The sequence below is a fragment of the Mauremys mutica genome, chromosome 9 (genome assembly GCF_020497125.1).
Source record: "Mauremys mutica isolate MM-2020 ecotype Southern chromosome 9, ASM2049712v1, whole genome shotgun sequence".
NCBI classification, from domain to species: Eukaryota; Metazoa; Chordata; order Testudines; family Geoemydidae; genus Mauremys; species Mauremys mutica.
This window is the reverse complement of record NC_059080.1, coordinates 55,527,995-55,544,071: the sequence shown is the minus strand read 5'-3', so window position 1 is coordinate 55,544,071 and position 16,077 is coordinate 55,527,995. Positions and strand designations below refer to the sequence as shown.

At 46.7% G+C, this 16,077-nt stretch overlaps 1 protein-coding gene across 6 annotated transcripts in view; it reads left to right on the top strand.

Moving 5' to 3' along the window:
• ARMC8 (armadillo repeat containing 8) overlaps nucleotides 1-16,077 on the top strand; it is a 227,790-nt gene that overhangs the window by 154,895 nt on the left and 56,818 nt on the right. For all 6 annotated transcript variants that reach the window (XM_045029371.1, XM_045029370.1, XM_045029367.1 and 3 more), the window contains one exon: nucleotides 540-600. In XM_045029371.1, coding sequence (XP_044885306.1) covers nucleotides 540-600 — 61 coding nt within the window. The remainder of the gene's footprint in view (nucleotides 1-539; nucleotides 601-16,077) is intronic.

Below are 16,077 nucleotides of genomic sequence, written 5' to 3'. Positions count from 1 at the left end.
TACTCTGCCATTTTATGTACATGTAACCTGAGTCAGGAAAGCACGTAGCACATGCTTACATGCTGTCATTAATAGGAATGGATTTAAGTCCTATTTACTTCAATGGGATTTAAGCACATGCTTAAGTTGTGGCCTAATAGGGATACTTTCCTGAATCAGGGCAATAACCTGGTTCTCCAGTGCATTTCATACTTTGTTCTTTTAAACATAGATCTCAATTCTGTTCTCTCTGATTTTGATAAAATTATTCCAAACTTATGGTGGTGTCAGCAAGAGCAAAACCAAACTCATCTTACCATTCCTAGTCATTTCAGGGTTTGACTGCTAAGTCTTTAAAGCGGCATGTAGAAAAATAAATTGTATTATTCAGGTATTATATGGAATGGTGTCTGAGCCCAGTAAAACTTCATGTGTTAAAATAGGTTTTATAACCAAGTCAAGTAGTTATTCCATTGGCACAGCCATTCTTTTTACAATAACTTTTTAATGTTTATAAAAGCTGGAAGTAAGTGTGTTTATATTCTGCTGTCTTGTTACAGCCTTACTTACATGTGCAGAGCAGGAGCAATCCAGACAGATGATAAGTGCATTGTTTTAAAGGTAAGCTGGTTACATAATTTGTTTGAAATTTAAGCCACAGTTAAACCAGAGTTTTTATCACACTATGTGTTTGTCACTATTTTATTTGTGTACGTCTGTCATAAAGTGTTACAAAAGCACTATTAATTCTATGGGGGAGCGTTTCAAAGGCACAAAGTGCAGTTAGTTGTCAAGCTTCCTTTAAAAATTAGGTGCTTAACTCCCATTTATGCCTTTGAAAATTTCCCTATGTAGCAATATGTTCATTATAAATATTTAATAGTGATGACATTTTAATTCTGTTTATTAAGCTAGTTAACAGTAAGTCTGAATCCAGAAAAAAAAAGTTTGATACAGAATCCATTTTATATTTGTCAAATTGCAGAAACTTAAAAATTAAAAGTTGCACAGCAGTACTGGACAATCATTTGGAAAGAACATGCAAAACGACTTCATCAGGCTGCTGTCTGAATGCAAGTGAAAACCTGTCATTCATGATTTTTTGTTTTAAGAGATAGTATTCAACAGATGGTACTCTCAGTGCTTGCTTCAGTTTATATTTTTTAATCTGAAAAAACACTCTGCTAATAAGTTTCATAAAATATTTTTCTTAAGGATCTGTGTGGACATTTTTATGTTCATCATTGTTTCTTATATGGTGGCTGGCAAGTGAAATTTTTGAGACTGTTATCATGGTGTGTTAGGTATGATTTGCATATCCAGCCTTCTGTCAGAAAATTGCCATTTTAGAGCACCCCTGTAGGAATTACACAACTTTCTGGTTAGTTATAGAACCATGGCTAGCACTGAAATCTAGAACTATCATGTATCAACAAGAGATCTGAACATTCTAGAGCTGAGGGATACAAAGAATGTGCCCTCTTAAGCATTCCTCACTTCCTCATTGTATGCTTGACAATGCAGTCAAAGAACCAGGGCGTTCCTTTGTTCAGTCTGTTAATTGTTTGAATAATAGTAGAATTTGGTAGGTTTAAGAGCTGTCTGTCTAGTGAGACTTCTGTATCCATCATCCCAGATAATGGGAGACAGTTCAGGTTTAAGAAATACACAGTCTAGATGTGTGGTTGAGCAGCATTCACAGTATCTCTTTGACACGTATGACCTTCGTGCCCCTAGCTGGGAGTGGGAGAAAACTCCTGCTGTGGATAAGGCCTTAGCAGACAAAGAGTAGAACCAGCTCTCATCAGAATTGTCAGCAGCAAAACATGATCCTCTCCCAGACACTTCAGGTCTCAGATTTGAAGTCTTTTCATAGAAGTACTTGTGTCCTCTGTATCACTGTCTCACTTAATTGTGCTCCAGTGTTGATGTCTCCTCAAAGCATCAGTGTGTGCCAGAGGGGCTTTCAGCAATCTCTTTGTTCAGATCTGTCCTTGAGGCCTATGAAATCCTTAGAGCAAGAGTTGTTCAGGAAATGGAAAGGCATATGGTGCCTGAGTTAGTCCCTCGCCTAAATGCTGGGAGCTGGAGGGAGGTGCGGGGAGCAGCATTGTAGATCCTCTTCACCCATTTGTTCAAATTGATCTTCTCATCTCATCTCTTCCTCCTTTTTTCCAGGAGTTGGTAACTTGCATGACTCAGGCTTGTAGTATCCCTCTAATCTCAGTTCAGGGTAAATTCCAACTACAAACTATTTGACCTTCTTTGAACTAAGGTACTTTGGGAATCTGCTGGAAGGGTTTGGTCCATCCCAGTTATAGTTTCAGTAACAAAAATTCCGAGCTCTTATCAGGTTTCCAAAGGGGGGTTGAATTCTTCTTCATTGCCCAGTTTCTGAATTATTGGTTGTGGCAGCAGATTTTGAAACGGCAAAATTCAGCAGCGTTTTCCATCTACTCATTTCGATAGTTAAGGAAGATACCTCTGCCTAGGAGGAAATTATATTTCTCTGCTACCTTAGCTATGAGAGTGAGTAATAATCAGCCCCTCCTGGGCCATTACAATGATTCCAGATGGAGTAAGGTTTCCTTCTTTACAAATTTGGTTCTGAAGATAAGTGATAGATTTTGTTCACTGGCCAGAAGAGGCAGGATGATTCTTGGAGATTATTTTGTAGCTCTGACAAGGTGTCTCAGTTCTTAGTCACGTCTCATGAAGATTACCTCAGGAAGTACAGCTGTAAGATCTTCACTGTGAGTCCTGATTTTGCTCAATTAGCAAAACAGATGAAACTTTTCCACTTTCCAAGGTATCAGGTTCATGACCAGGTCTATTGGGTTTTCAGAGCCATAGGAAATATTAGGCCTTTGAATTCCAAAGCAGGTCTGAGTTTCAACAGCCTGCTTTCTCATTGTGTTTTCAGTCTCTCCAGAAAGGGAAATCCAGTTGGTCTGGGCAAATCTTTCCCTAATAATCAGAGGTCACCTCCCTCTACTTCAAACATATCTGTAGCTGCTGTGACTCAGTGGCAGTTTGAAGGTTTACACAGGACCTCTATAACTAGTCCTAAATTCTACTCCTACCCTTTTGCACTTCATGGGGACTGTCCAGTTTCAAGAAATAAAAACCAATCACTTCAGTTCTATAGAAAGCTGAAAAATGCTGTATCCTCCAATTTTGAATTCATGCCAGAATCCAATCTCTTCCCCATCCCTTTTCATGTAAATTAGAATGAATGGAACATGTGGCTAAATCCTGTTATCAAAGTTCAAAATGCAATTACTAACCCCATTTTACCACAGGGCAGCTAAGGACTTGGAGAGGAGGGTTACTGAGCTAATATTCTCCAGACCCAAGGTTCCCTTGTTGCAGAATCAAAGCACGCCAAAGTCTGAAATCACTTGTTTAAAAAACAATCTTTAAAAATGAAGGTCTCGGTTTCCTTTTGTTCTTCAGGAAAGAGAAACCATTAAAACCCTCTTCCCAGGGCAGAAACAGACCACAGAAGAAGTAGAAAATCCCATGTGAGCTTTAAGCAAACGCTCTTTCTTGAAGATTGAGATGTGGAAGAGCCTTAAACAAACTTTAAACAAACTCACACATCTTAGAAATCTCACTTCTGTGGGAGCTGATTTCCCTCATGGTGGCTGGATCTATGCCCCCAGCAACTACCTAGCTCTTCCTTTTAAGTACTCTTGGATAATTTCCAGAGAGGCAAAAACAGGGGTGGGCAAACTACGGCCCGGGGGCCACATCCGTCCCTCGAACTCCTGCCAGGAAGCGGGATCCGGGGCTTAGAATCATAGAATATCAGGGTTGGAAGGGACCTCAGGAAATCTAGTCCAACCCCCTGCTCAAAGCAGGACCAATCCCAGAAGCAGCAGCATGTCCCCCATTCAGCTCCTATGCAGAGGCGTGGCCAGGAAGCTCTGTGCACTGCCCCCTCCGCAGGCGCCGCCACTGCAGCTCCCATTGACCAGGAACTGTGGCCAATGGGAGCTGCAGTGGCGGCGCCTGCAGAGGGGGCAGCGCACAGAGCTTCCTGGCCACACCTCTGCGTAGGAGCTGGATGGGGGAATATGCTGCTGCTGCTTCTGGGAGCTGCTTGAGGTAAGCGGCACCAAGAGCCTGTCCCCCTGACCACCTCCTGCGCCCCAACCCCCTGCCCCAGCCCTGATCCCCCTCCCGTCCTCCCACCCCTCGGTCCCAGCCCAGAGGACCCTCCTGCACCCCCAACCCCTCATCCCCAGCCTTATCCCAGAGACTGCACCCCAAGTTGGAGCCCTCACACCCCTCCACACCCCAACCCTCAATTTTGTGAGCATTCATCGCCCGCCATACAATTTCCATACCCAGATGTGGCCCTCAGGCCAAAAAGTTTGCTCACCCCTGGGCTAAAAGGTTGATCCAAATGATTCTGTGCCATGCCAGTTAACTCTTGCCTCTGAAACTGTAGCCCCCTGACTCAACCTCCCTACTGACTGTCTTATGCCCTAAATGGGTAGCACACAGGGGAAGGCACTTTGGTCTACTGAGCAGCAAAGAATCCTGTGGCACCTTATAGACTAACAGACGTTTTGGAGCATGAGCTTTCGTGAGTGAATACCCACTTCGCCGGATGCATGTAGTGGAAATTTCCAGGGGCAGGTATATATAAGCAAGCAAGAAGCAGGCTAGAGATAACGAGGTTAGTTCAATCAGGGAGGATGAGGCCCTCTTCTAGCAGCTGAGGTGTGAAAACCAAGAGAGGAGAAACTGGTTTTGTAGTTGGCAAGCCATTCACAGTCTTTGTTTAATCCTGAGCTGATGGTGTCAAATTTGCAGATGAACTGAAGCGCAGCACTTTCTCTTTGAAGTCTGGTCCTGAAGTTTTTAAGATCTGCTGTTGTGTGGCCAGGGAGGTTGAAGTGTTCTCCTACAGGTTTTTGTATATTGCCATTCCTAATATCTGATTTGTGTCCATTTATCCTTTTCTGAAGAGACTGTCCAGTTTGGCTGATGTACATAGCAGAGGGGCATTGCTGGCATATGATGGCGTATATTACATTGGTGGACGTGCAGGTGAATGAGCCGGTGATGGTGTGGCTGATCTGGTTAGGTCCTGTGATGTTGTCACTGGTGTAGATATGTGGGCAGAGTTGGGATCGAGGTTTGTTGCATGGATTGGTTCCTGAGCTAGAGTTACTATAGTGCGGTGTGCAGTTACTGGTGAGCATATGCTTCAGGTTGGCAGGTTGTCTGTGGGCGAGGACTGGCCTGCCACCCAAGGCCTGTGAAAGTGTGGGATCATTGTCCAGGATGGGTTGTAGATCCCTGATGATGCGTTGGAGAGGTTTTAGCTGGGGACTGTATGTGATGGCCAGTGGAGTCCTGTTGGTTTCTTTCTTGGGTTTGTCTTGCAGTAGGAGGCTTCTGGGTACACGTCTGGCTCTGTTGATCTGTTTCCTTATTTCCTCGTGCGGGTACTGTAGTTTTGAGAATGCTTGGTGGAGATTTTGTAGGTGTTGGTCTCTGTCTGCGGGGTTAGAGCAGATACGGTTGTACCTCAGTGCTTGGCTGTAGACAGTGGATCGTGTGGTGTGCCCGGGATGGACGCTGGAGGCATGAAGGTAGGCATAGCGGTCGGTAGGTTTTCAGTATAAGGTGGTGTTAATGTGACCATCACTTATTTGCACTGTGGTGTCTAGGAAGTGGACCTCCTGTGTAGATTGGTCCAGGCTGAGGTTGATGGTGGGGTGGAAGCTGTTGAAATCGTGGTGGAATTTTTCCAGAGTCTCCTTCCCATGGGTCCAGATGATGAAGATGTCATCAATGTAGCGTAGATAGAGAAGGAGCGTGAGTGGATGAGAGCTGAGGAAGCATGGTTCCAGGTCGGCCATAAAAATATTGGCATATTGTGGGGCCATGCGAGTGCCCATAGCGGTGCCACTGATCTGGAGAGATATATTGTCATCAAATTTGAAATAGTTGTGTGTGAGGATAAAGGCACAGAGCTCAGCAACCAGTTGTGCTGTGGTATCATCAGGGATACTGTTCCTGACAGCTTGTATTCCATCTGTGTGTGGGATGTTTGTGTAGAGAGCCTCTACATCCATGGTGGCTAGGATGGTGTTTTCTGGAAGGTCACCAATGCATTGTAGTTTCCTCAGGAAATCAGTGGTGTCACGGAGATAGCTGGGAGTGCTGGTGGCATAGGGTCTGAGTAGAGAGTCCACATATCCAGACAATCCTTCAGTGAGAGTGCCAATGCCCGAGATGATGGGGCGTCCAGGATTTCCGGGTTTGTGGATCTTGGATAGTAGATAGAATAACCCTGGTCGGGGCTCTAAGGGTATGTTGATTTGTTCCGGTGTTAATGTAGGGAGTGTCCTGAGTAGATGGTGCAGTTTCTTAGGGTAGGTCCATACTTACCGGCCGGGTCGACACGTAGAGTTCTACTTCTCGGAGTTCGAACTATCGTGTCTAATCTAGACGCGATAGTTCGAACTCCGGACGCGCTCCCGTCGACTCCGGAACTCCACCACCGCGAACGGCAGTGGCGGAGTCGACGGGGGAGCCACGGAGTTCGATCCCGCGGCGTCAGGACGGGTAAGTCAGTCAAACTAAGGTAGTTCGACTTCAGCTACGCTATTCACGTAGCTGAAGTCGCGTACCTTAGTTCAACCCGCCCCCCCAGTGTAGACCAGGCCTTAGTGTATTCCTCAGTGGGATCTGAGGAAAGTGGCCTGTAGAATTTGGTATTGGAGAGTTGTCTGGCGGCCTCCTTTTGGTAGTCAGACCTGTTCATGATGACAACAGCACCTCGTTTATCAGCCTCTTTGATTATAATGTCAGGGTGGGTTTCTGAGGCTGTGGATGGCCTTGCGTTCTGCACGACTTAGGTTATGAGGCAAGCGATGTTGTTTTTCAACAATTTCTGCCTGTGCACGTCGGCGGAAGCATTCTATGTATAGGTCCAGACTGTCATTTCGACCCTCAGGAGGAGTCCATGTGGAGTTCTTCTTGTGCTTTTGGTGGGAGGGTAACTGTGTTTCTTCTTCTTCGAGTGATTGCTCATATCCATTCCAGTTAGGTGTGCGTGTGCCGCTTGCACGTTCGTCGGAAGACTTTTACCCTAGCAACACTCGGTGGGTCGGCTGGGCGCCCCCTGGAGTGGCACCACCATGGCACTGGATATATACCCCAGCCGACCCATCCACCCCTCAGTTCCTTCTTACCGCCCGTGTCGGTCGTTGGAACAGTGGAGCGTGGCTTAGCTGACCTCCACTTCCCTAGCTTCCTCATAGTTTTCTCGCTCGGTATCGTGTATATAGTTATAGTTTTTATATATATATATATATATATATATATATATATATATAATATTTATTTATATATATAATATTTATTTATTTAGATAGTTGTATTTAGTCGTTTAATAGTTTAGTTAGTATAGTAATATTTAGAGCGGTTCGGGGCTTAGCCCCTTCCCCGCACCCGGGGCCGGAGCACATGCCCGGCTCCTCGGGTTTTAAGACGTGCTCGGCCTGCCACAGGCCGATGCCGACAGGAGATCCACACAATTCCTGTTTGAAGTGCCTCGGTGAATCCTGGCCTCCGGTATCACCATGAGACGCATCTCATGGCTGCTGGTCTCCAACCTCCCTCCGGAGTTACAATATACCATCCAAGACTTACCCTTTGATGGTAAGAGTCTGTTCTCCGAGAAAACTGACCCCAGACTTCAAAGTTTAAAAGACAACAGGGTCATCATGCGTTCCTTGGGCATGCATACACCGGTGACCCAGCGCCGGCCTTTCCGTCCCCAACCTTACCGCCTGTACTTTGTGCCCAGGCAAAGGCAAGATTTTTGGCAGGCGGCGAGGGCAAAGTGGACGTAGACGTCCACCAGGACCCCAAGTGAGCCAAAACCGCGGTCCTTCCAAACCACCGGCGGGACCGAAGTCTGCTTTTAGAAGGTTCGCCCGAGGACGGCGTACCACTTTCTGGTCAGGATCCTTTTCCTCCCTTCTCCAACCGCCTCTCCTATTTCCTCCCGGCGTGGTCCCAACTGACCTCAGACATCTGGGTCCTACGCACCGTGAAACAAGGATACCACCTCCAATTTGTTTCAACCCCGCCTTTCCACCCTCCTTCCCAGTCCCTCTTCAGGGACCCCTCTCACGAGCAATTCCTCTTACAAGAGGTGCAGACGCTCCTCGCCATCAGAGCGATAGAGGAGGTACCAAAAGAGGAAAGGGGCAAAGGTTTTTACTCACGTTACTTTCTGATCCCCAAGTCAAAAGGGGGCCTCAGGCCTATCCTAGACCTGCGGGGCCTCAACAAATCCATGATAAAGTTGAAGTTCCGTATGGTCTCCCTGGGGACCATTATCCCGTCCTTGGATCCTGGAGACTGGTATGCTGCCCTCGATATGAAGGATGCGTATTTTCACGTCGCCATTTTTCCTCCGCACAGGAGGTATCTTCGTTTTGTAGCCGACCATCGGCATTTCCAATTTGCGGTCCTTCCCTTCGGCCTCTCCACAGCCCCAAGGGTGTTCACAAAATGTATAGCAGTAGTTGCCGCACACCTCCGCCATCAGGGGATTCACATGTTCCCATATCCTGATGACTGGCTCATCAGGGGGGGCCTCTGAGGCGCAAGTCATGCAGCACGTAGGCATCGTCAGGGACCTATTTACATGTTTAGGCCTGAAGCTCAACACGGAGAAATCCACTCTGATCCTCACTCAGCGGCTAGACTTCATAGGAGCTACCCTGGACTCCACTCTAGCCAAGGCCTACCTGCCTCAGCCACGGTTCCAGGCAATGGCAGCAATCATTCGAGGTCTGCAGTTTCCCCATGACCTCGGCTCGCACCTGTCTCGGTCTCCTAGGTCACATGGCTGCCTGCACTTATGTGACCAAATATGCCAGGCTCCGCCTTCGTCCCCTCCAGACGGGGCTCAATTCCGTGTATCGTCTGGGCAGGGACCCGATAGACACATTTGTCACCATTCCACCAAGCACGCTGCGCTCCCTCAACTGGTGGCTAAACCCCTCCCTGGTGGGTGCAGGATTACCGTTCCACCCGCCTCAACCCTCACTGTCCCTGACGACAGACATGTCATCCCTCGGATGGGGGGCTCACCTCAGACACCTTCGCACCCAGGGCCTTTGGTCACCGGAGGAGCTGGCGCTTCACATAAATGTCCGAGAGCTGAGAGCGGTCCGCCTGGCGTGCCAGGCATTCCAGAAGCGTCTGCACGGCCGTTGTGTCTCAGTGTTTACGGACAACACAACGGCCATGTATTATATAAACAAGCAGGGAGGGACTCGATCTTCCCCCCTCTGTCAGGAGACCATCCAACTCTGGGAATTCTGCATAGCCCACTCGATGGATCTGGTAGCGTCCTTTCTCCCAGGGGTTCGGAACACTCTGGCGGATTGGCTGAGCAGATCCTTCCTGTGTCACGAATGGTCGATAAGACCAGACATTATTCATTCAATCTTCCAGAAGTGGGGCTTTCCCCACATAGACGCGAACAGGAAATGCCAAGTGTTCTGCTCATTCCAGGGTCTTTCACCGGGATCGATCTCGGACGCATTCCTCATCCCGTGGAAGCACCAACTGCTCTATGCCTTCCCACCGTTCCCGCTGATGCACAGGGTCCTGTTAAAACTCTGCCAGGACAGAGCGCATCTAATAATGATTGCGCCAGCGTGGCCCAGACAGCACTGGTACACCACACTGCTCAACCTCTCCATAGCCACCCCAATTACCCTGCCACTCTACCCGGACCTTATAACTCAGGAGCACGGCAATCTCCGCCACCCGGACCTGCAAGCCCTCCACCTCACGGCGTGGCTCCTGCGTGGCTAGACAATTCAGAGTTACGCTGCTCCGCTCCGGTACAGCATATTCTCTTAAGTAACAGGAAACCTTCCACTTGGTCCACATATCTGGCCAAGTGGAAGCGCTTCTCCGCCTGGTGTGCGTCACAGAATGCTACTCCCTCAGAGGTCTCCATCCCTACTATCTTGGACTACCTCTGGTCCCTCAAGCAGCAGGGCCTGGCGATATCTTCCCTGAGGGTGCACTTGGCGGCCATCTCTACATTCCATCCAGGGGAGAGTGGCCACTCCGTGTTTTCCCACCCCATAGTTACTCGATTCCGTAAGGGCCTGGAACGCCTCTACCCCCAAGTACGACACCCTGCCCCTACCTGGGACCTCAACCTAGTCCGCCCTTTGAGCCGTTGGCAACGTGCTCACTCCTATACCTATCCTGGAAGACAGTTTTTCTAGTGGCCATTACATCGGCCAGGCGGGTCTCCGAACTTAGAGCTCTTACGGTAGACCCACCATATACTGTTTTTCATAAGGACAAGGTACAGTTGCGACCACATCCGGCATTCCTCCCTAAGGTGGTATCGGCCTTCCATACCAATCAGGACATCTTCCTTCCAGTCTTCTTCCCAAAGCCTCATTCATCCCCACGGGAGCAGCAGTTACACTCCTTAGATGTCCGTAGGGCACTTGCTTTTTATATTAATCGCACAAAGCCCTTTCGAAAATCCCCCCAACTCTTCGTTGCAGTGGCTGACCGGATGAAAGGCCTGCCCGTCTCCGCACAGAGGATCTCCTCTTGGGTAACGGTGTGCATACGCACGTTCTATGACTTGGCTCGTGTTCCCTCGGGCCATCTCACCGCCCATTCTACCAGAGCTCAGGCTTCATCAGCTGCCTTCCTGGCCCATGTACCAATCCAGGAGATATGTCACGCAGCGACCTGGTCATCGGTCCACACCTTTGCTTCGCACTATGCTCTGGTCCAACAATCTAGAGATGATACGGCCTTTGGCTCGGCGGTTCTGCACTCCGCCACATCTCACTCCGACCCCACTGCCTAGGTAAGGCTTGGGAATCACCTAACTGGAATGGATATGAGCAATCACTTGAAGAAGAAAAGACGGTTACTCACCTTTGTAACTTGTTCTTCGAGATGTGTTGCTCATATCCATTCCAAACCCATCCTCCTTCCCCACTGTCGGAGTAGCCGGCAAGAAGGAACTGAGGGGTGGATGGGTCGGCTGGGGTATATATCTGGTGCCATGGTGGCGCCACTCCAGGGGGTGCCCAGCCAACCCACCGAGTGTTGCTAGGGTAAAAGTCTTCCGACGAACGTGCACGCGGCGCGCGCACACCTAACTGGAATGGATATGAGCAACACATCTTGAAGAACAACAGTTACAAAGGTGAGTAACCGTCTTATCAGTGCGCTGTTCAGTGTTGTCCTGAAAGTATTCTTTGAGTCGGAGACAGCGAAAGTAGGCTTCCAGATCGCCGCAGAACTGTATCATGTTGGTGGGGGTGGCAGGGCAGAAAGAGAGTCCCCGAGATAGGACAGACTTTTCTTCTGGGCTGAGTGTGTGGTTGGATAGATTGACGATATTGCTGGGTGGGTTAGGGGTACCAGGGTTGTGGCCCCATGTGGCAGGTAGGAGTTTAGACAGCTTACAGTCCTTTTTCCTTTGTAGAGAGGTGAAGTGAGTAATGTAGGTATCCTGTCTTATTTTAGTGAAGTCCGTTTGTATGGAAGTTTGGTTATTAATGAGTCTCCGGGTTGGAGAGCTCTTTTTTGATGTTTTCCTTTTTGCTGTATAGGATGCTGATCAGGTGATTCCTCAGTTTCTTTGATAGAGTATGGCATAATCTCTCACTGTGGTCTGTGAAGTATGTAGATAGCAGTGGATTTTTTACCTTTAGTGCATTTGGTATGACTACAGTACCCGCACGAGGAAATAAGGAAACAGATCAACAGAGCCAGACGTGTACCCAGAAGCCTCCTACTGCAAGACAAACCCAAGAAAGAAACCAACAGGACTCCACTGGCGATCACATACAGTCCCCAGCTAAAACCCCTCCAACTCATCATCAGGGATCTACAATCCATCCTGGACAATGATCACACACTTTCACAGGCCTTGGGTGTCAGGCCAGTCCTCGCCCACAGACAACCTGCCAACCTGAAGCATATGCTCACCAGTAACTGCACACCGCACCATAGTAACTCTAGCTCAGGAACCAATCCATGCAACAAACCTCGATCCCAACTCTGCCCACATATCTACACCAGCGACACCATCACAGGACCTAACCAGATCAGCCACACCATCATCGGCTCATTCACCTGCACGTCCACCAATGTAATATACACCATCATATGCCAGCAATGCCCCTCTGCTATGTACATCGGCCAAACTGGACAGTCTCTACGGAAAAGGATAAATGGATACAAATCAGATGTTAGGAATGGCAATATACAAAAACCTGTAGGAGAACACTTCAACCTCCTTGGCCACACAATAGCAGATCTTAAGGGGGCCATCCTGCAGCAAAAAAACTTCAGGACCAGACTTCAAAGAGAGAGTGCTGAGCTTCAGTTCATCTGCAAATTTGACACCATCGGCTCAGGATTAAACAAAGACTGTGAATGGCTTTTCAACTACAAAACCAGTTTCTCCTCCCTTGGTTTTCACACCTCAACTGCTAGAACAGGGCCTCATCCTCCCTGATTGAACTAACCTCGTTATCTCTAGCTTGCTTCTTGCTTGCATAGATATACCTGCCCCTGGAAATTTCCACTACTTGCATCCGACGAAGTGGGTATTCACCCACGAAAGCTCATGCTCCAAAACGTCTTTTAGTCTATAATAAAAATAAAAAAATAATAATTGGAGATATACCAATCTCCTAGTTTTTTTTTTTTTTTTTTTTTTTTTTTTTTTTCCCCAGATCCCTACATGGCCTCCTCAAGGATTGAACTCACAACCCTGGATTTAGCAGGCCAATGCTCAAACCACTGAGCTATCCCTCCCCCAGAGGTGCCAGAGGATTCTTTGCTGCTTTTACAGATCCAGACTAACACGGCTACCCCTCTGATACTTGGTCTACTGAGTTAAGTATTCGCAGGCAGGAGACCTGGGTACTTCTCCTTGTGCTGACACTTATTTCCTGGGTGAACTTGGACAAGTCACTTAACCTCCTGCTTACTACTCTGTAAAATAGAGGTAATAATACTTATTTACTTATTTCTAGGCTGCTAGGAAGATTAAGTGGGCATGTTTAAATGATAGTGATTGCGGCGCAAGCTGGGGTGTAAATCTACAGTGCTCCAGCATGCCACATACCAGCTATCCATATGTATCCTGCTGCTGCACAGTAAAAGTTCCCTAGAGTGCCTTATGTACTTCTGTTTCAAACAGTAGCAGTCCACACTAGGGAACTTGTATTGCACAGCAGCAGGGACCACAAAGATATTTATTGCACAGTACACTGGAGCATTGTTGATTTACACCCTAGACTGCTGCTCACTAATTTATGTTTAGACAAGAACATAAGAATGACCATACTGGGTCAGACCAAAGGTCCATCTAGCGCGATATCCTGTCTTCCGACAGTGGTCAATGCCAGGTGCTTCAGAGGGAATGAACAGAACAGGTAATTATCAAGTGATCCATCCCCTGTTCTCCAGTCCCAGCTTCTGGCAAACAGAGACTAGGGACACCATTCCTGCCTATCCTGGTTAATAGCCATTGATGGACCTATCCTCCATGAATTTATCTAGTTCTCTTTTAAACCCTGTTATAGTCTTGGCCTTCACAGCATCCTCTGGCAAAGAGTTCCACAGGTTGAATGTCCATTGTGTGAAGAAATACTTTCTTTTGTTTGTTTTAAACCTGTTGCCTGTTAACTTCATTTGGTGACCCCCTAGCTCTTGTGTTATAAGAAGGAGTAAATAACACTTCCTTATTTACTTACTCCACACCCATCATGATTTTATAGACCTCTATCATATCTCCCCTTAGTTGTCTCTTTTCCAAGTTGAAAAGTCACAGTCTTATTAATCTTTCCTCATATGGAAGCTGTTCCAGACCCCTAATCATTTGTGTTGCCTTTTTCTGAACCTCATTCCAATTCTAGTATGTCTTTGAGCTGGGACAACCATATCTTCACACAGTATTCAAGATATGGGTGTACCATGGATTTATATAGAGGCAATATGATATTTTCTGTCTTATTATCTATCCCTTTCCTAATGGTTCCTAACATTCTGTTAGCTTTTTTGAGTGCTGCTGCACATTGAGTGGATGTTTTCAGAGAATTAACCACGATGTCTCTAAGATCTCTTTCTTGAGTGGTAACAGCTAATTTAGACCCCATCATATTATATGTACAGTTGGGATTGTGTTTTCCAATGTGCATTACTTTGCAGTTATCAACATTGAATTTCATTGGCCGTTTTGTTGCCCAGTCACCCAGTTTGGTGAGATCCCTTTGTGACTCTTCTGAGTCTGCTTTGGACTTAGCTATCTTGAGTAGTTTTGTATCATCTGCAAATTCTGCTACCTCAGTGTTTACCCCTTTTTCCAGATCATTTATAAATAATTTGAACTGTACTGGTCCCAGTACAGACCCCTGGGTTTGTCTCTCTCTCTTCTGAAAACTGACCATTTAGTAATACCCTTTGTTTCCTATCTTTTAACCAGTTACTGAGAGGACCTTCCCTCATATCCCATGATAAGTCTAATGTTTGTACAGTTCTTGGAAAATATAAAACTCTGTGAGCCAGATTCTCTGCTGTAACTCTGAAGTGCAGTTATACCAGCAAACAGTTTAGTCCTATAATTTTAATTTACTTTATTTTATTATTTTCAGACTTATTAGGTGCACCTTGAAGAAGCAGGAAGCAGCTTTGAAAATGGGAAACCAATCTCTTCTGAGTTCTGCTGACTTTCACTGAGACTAGTTGGGAAGGGGCTAGTGTGATTCTCATGGTACATAAGCAGAGAAAGTAGGGAAAGAATATGGGTGTAATATAGAATACAGTATTATTGGTATAAACATTTTATAAAGAGAGAAGCTGTTTTTAAAAGAAAGAGAAAGTATTTAGAGTAACAGTGGTACTTTCAGGCTCTGCTGGAAGGGATAGCTTTAGTGGAAATATTTTCTCCCTGGAGCCACTGACTCAAATCTGGGCAGGACTGACTCAAACCTTTTATGCTCAGTATAGCTAAATTGGGTTCCATGCAATTTACAAGCCTTGATATTCAGTTGCCAATGGGAAGTGAGAGGGCCATCTCCTCCCCTACATTAGGGTCACCTTGCACCACTCCATCAACTCAGAGCAAGCCTAAAGCTGGCATATCCAGCTCTGGGAGGATCCCTCTATATGGAAATCCACATAGAGGCACTGTAGCATCTTCCATGTTACCTTCTCCCTGCAGGCATGGCACAGGGAACTCTGGTCTTCTTGCAGATTTTCTTTACTAGATCTTCTGACTTGTCTGAGGCAGCTTTGCTCCACAAGTTGGCTGTGAAGCAGGCACTCATTTATCACTTGAATAGGAGCAGGATTTTCTGGAAAACCTCCATATTATTGGATTTGGGAAAAGGGTACAAAGGCTGACCAAATAGATCCACCTTTGTATTCAGATCTGTTTTTTGCAGACAGGCTTTTAGTTCCAGGTGGCCTTTAGCACCCTGTCCCACTAGAGCTACAGCAGATCCTATGGCAAGAGTGAGCATAATAGATGGGATCAAGAGCTAAAGATTTCCAGAGTGACCATATGAAACTCATTGTACGTTTTTACCCAACATATTCTCAATAACAAGCCTAGATCAGATGCCCATATTGAGACAAGTATCTCACAATCCCTCTACTGTGGCGGATTGCTGCATGTCTGATCCCCAGTGACTCTTTGGTGGCAATGTCACTAGTGGAAAACTAGATTACTTACTAGTAATTGGAGTTCTAATAATATATGGTCTCCACAGACCTATACTCCCTCACACTTCTTTCCTGCTGCATCAGGCCCCTTGTGTTTCCAGTCCAGGGGACGTTAAATGAATGAGGAGAGGCCACGTGCCTCTTTCTAATCTTTGTCTCACTGCTCATCTCCATAAGGGATAGCCCACGGACATCTCTTGAGGCTTTCTGCTTTCAGCCATTCTCAGGTCTCACAGCTTGATATGCAGATTCCAGGAGTTGGACTATATGAAGGCAATATTTTTCTAGCATTCCAGTTGTTGCTAAGGAACTCAGCTTTTTTAT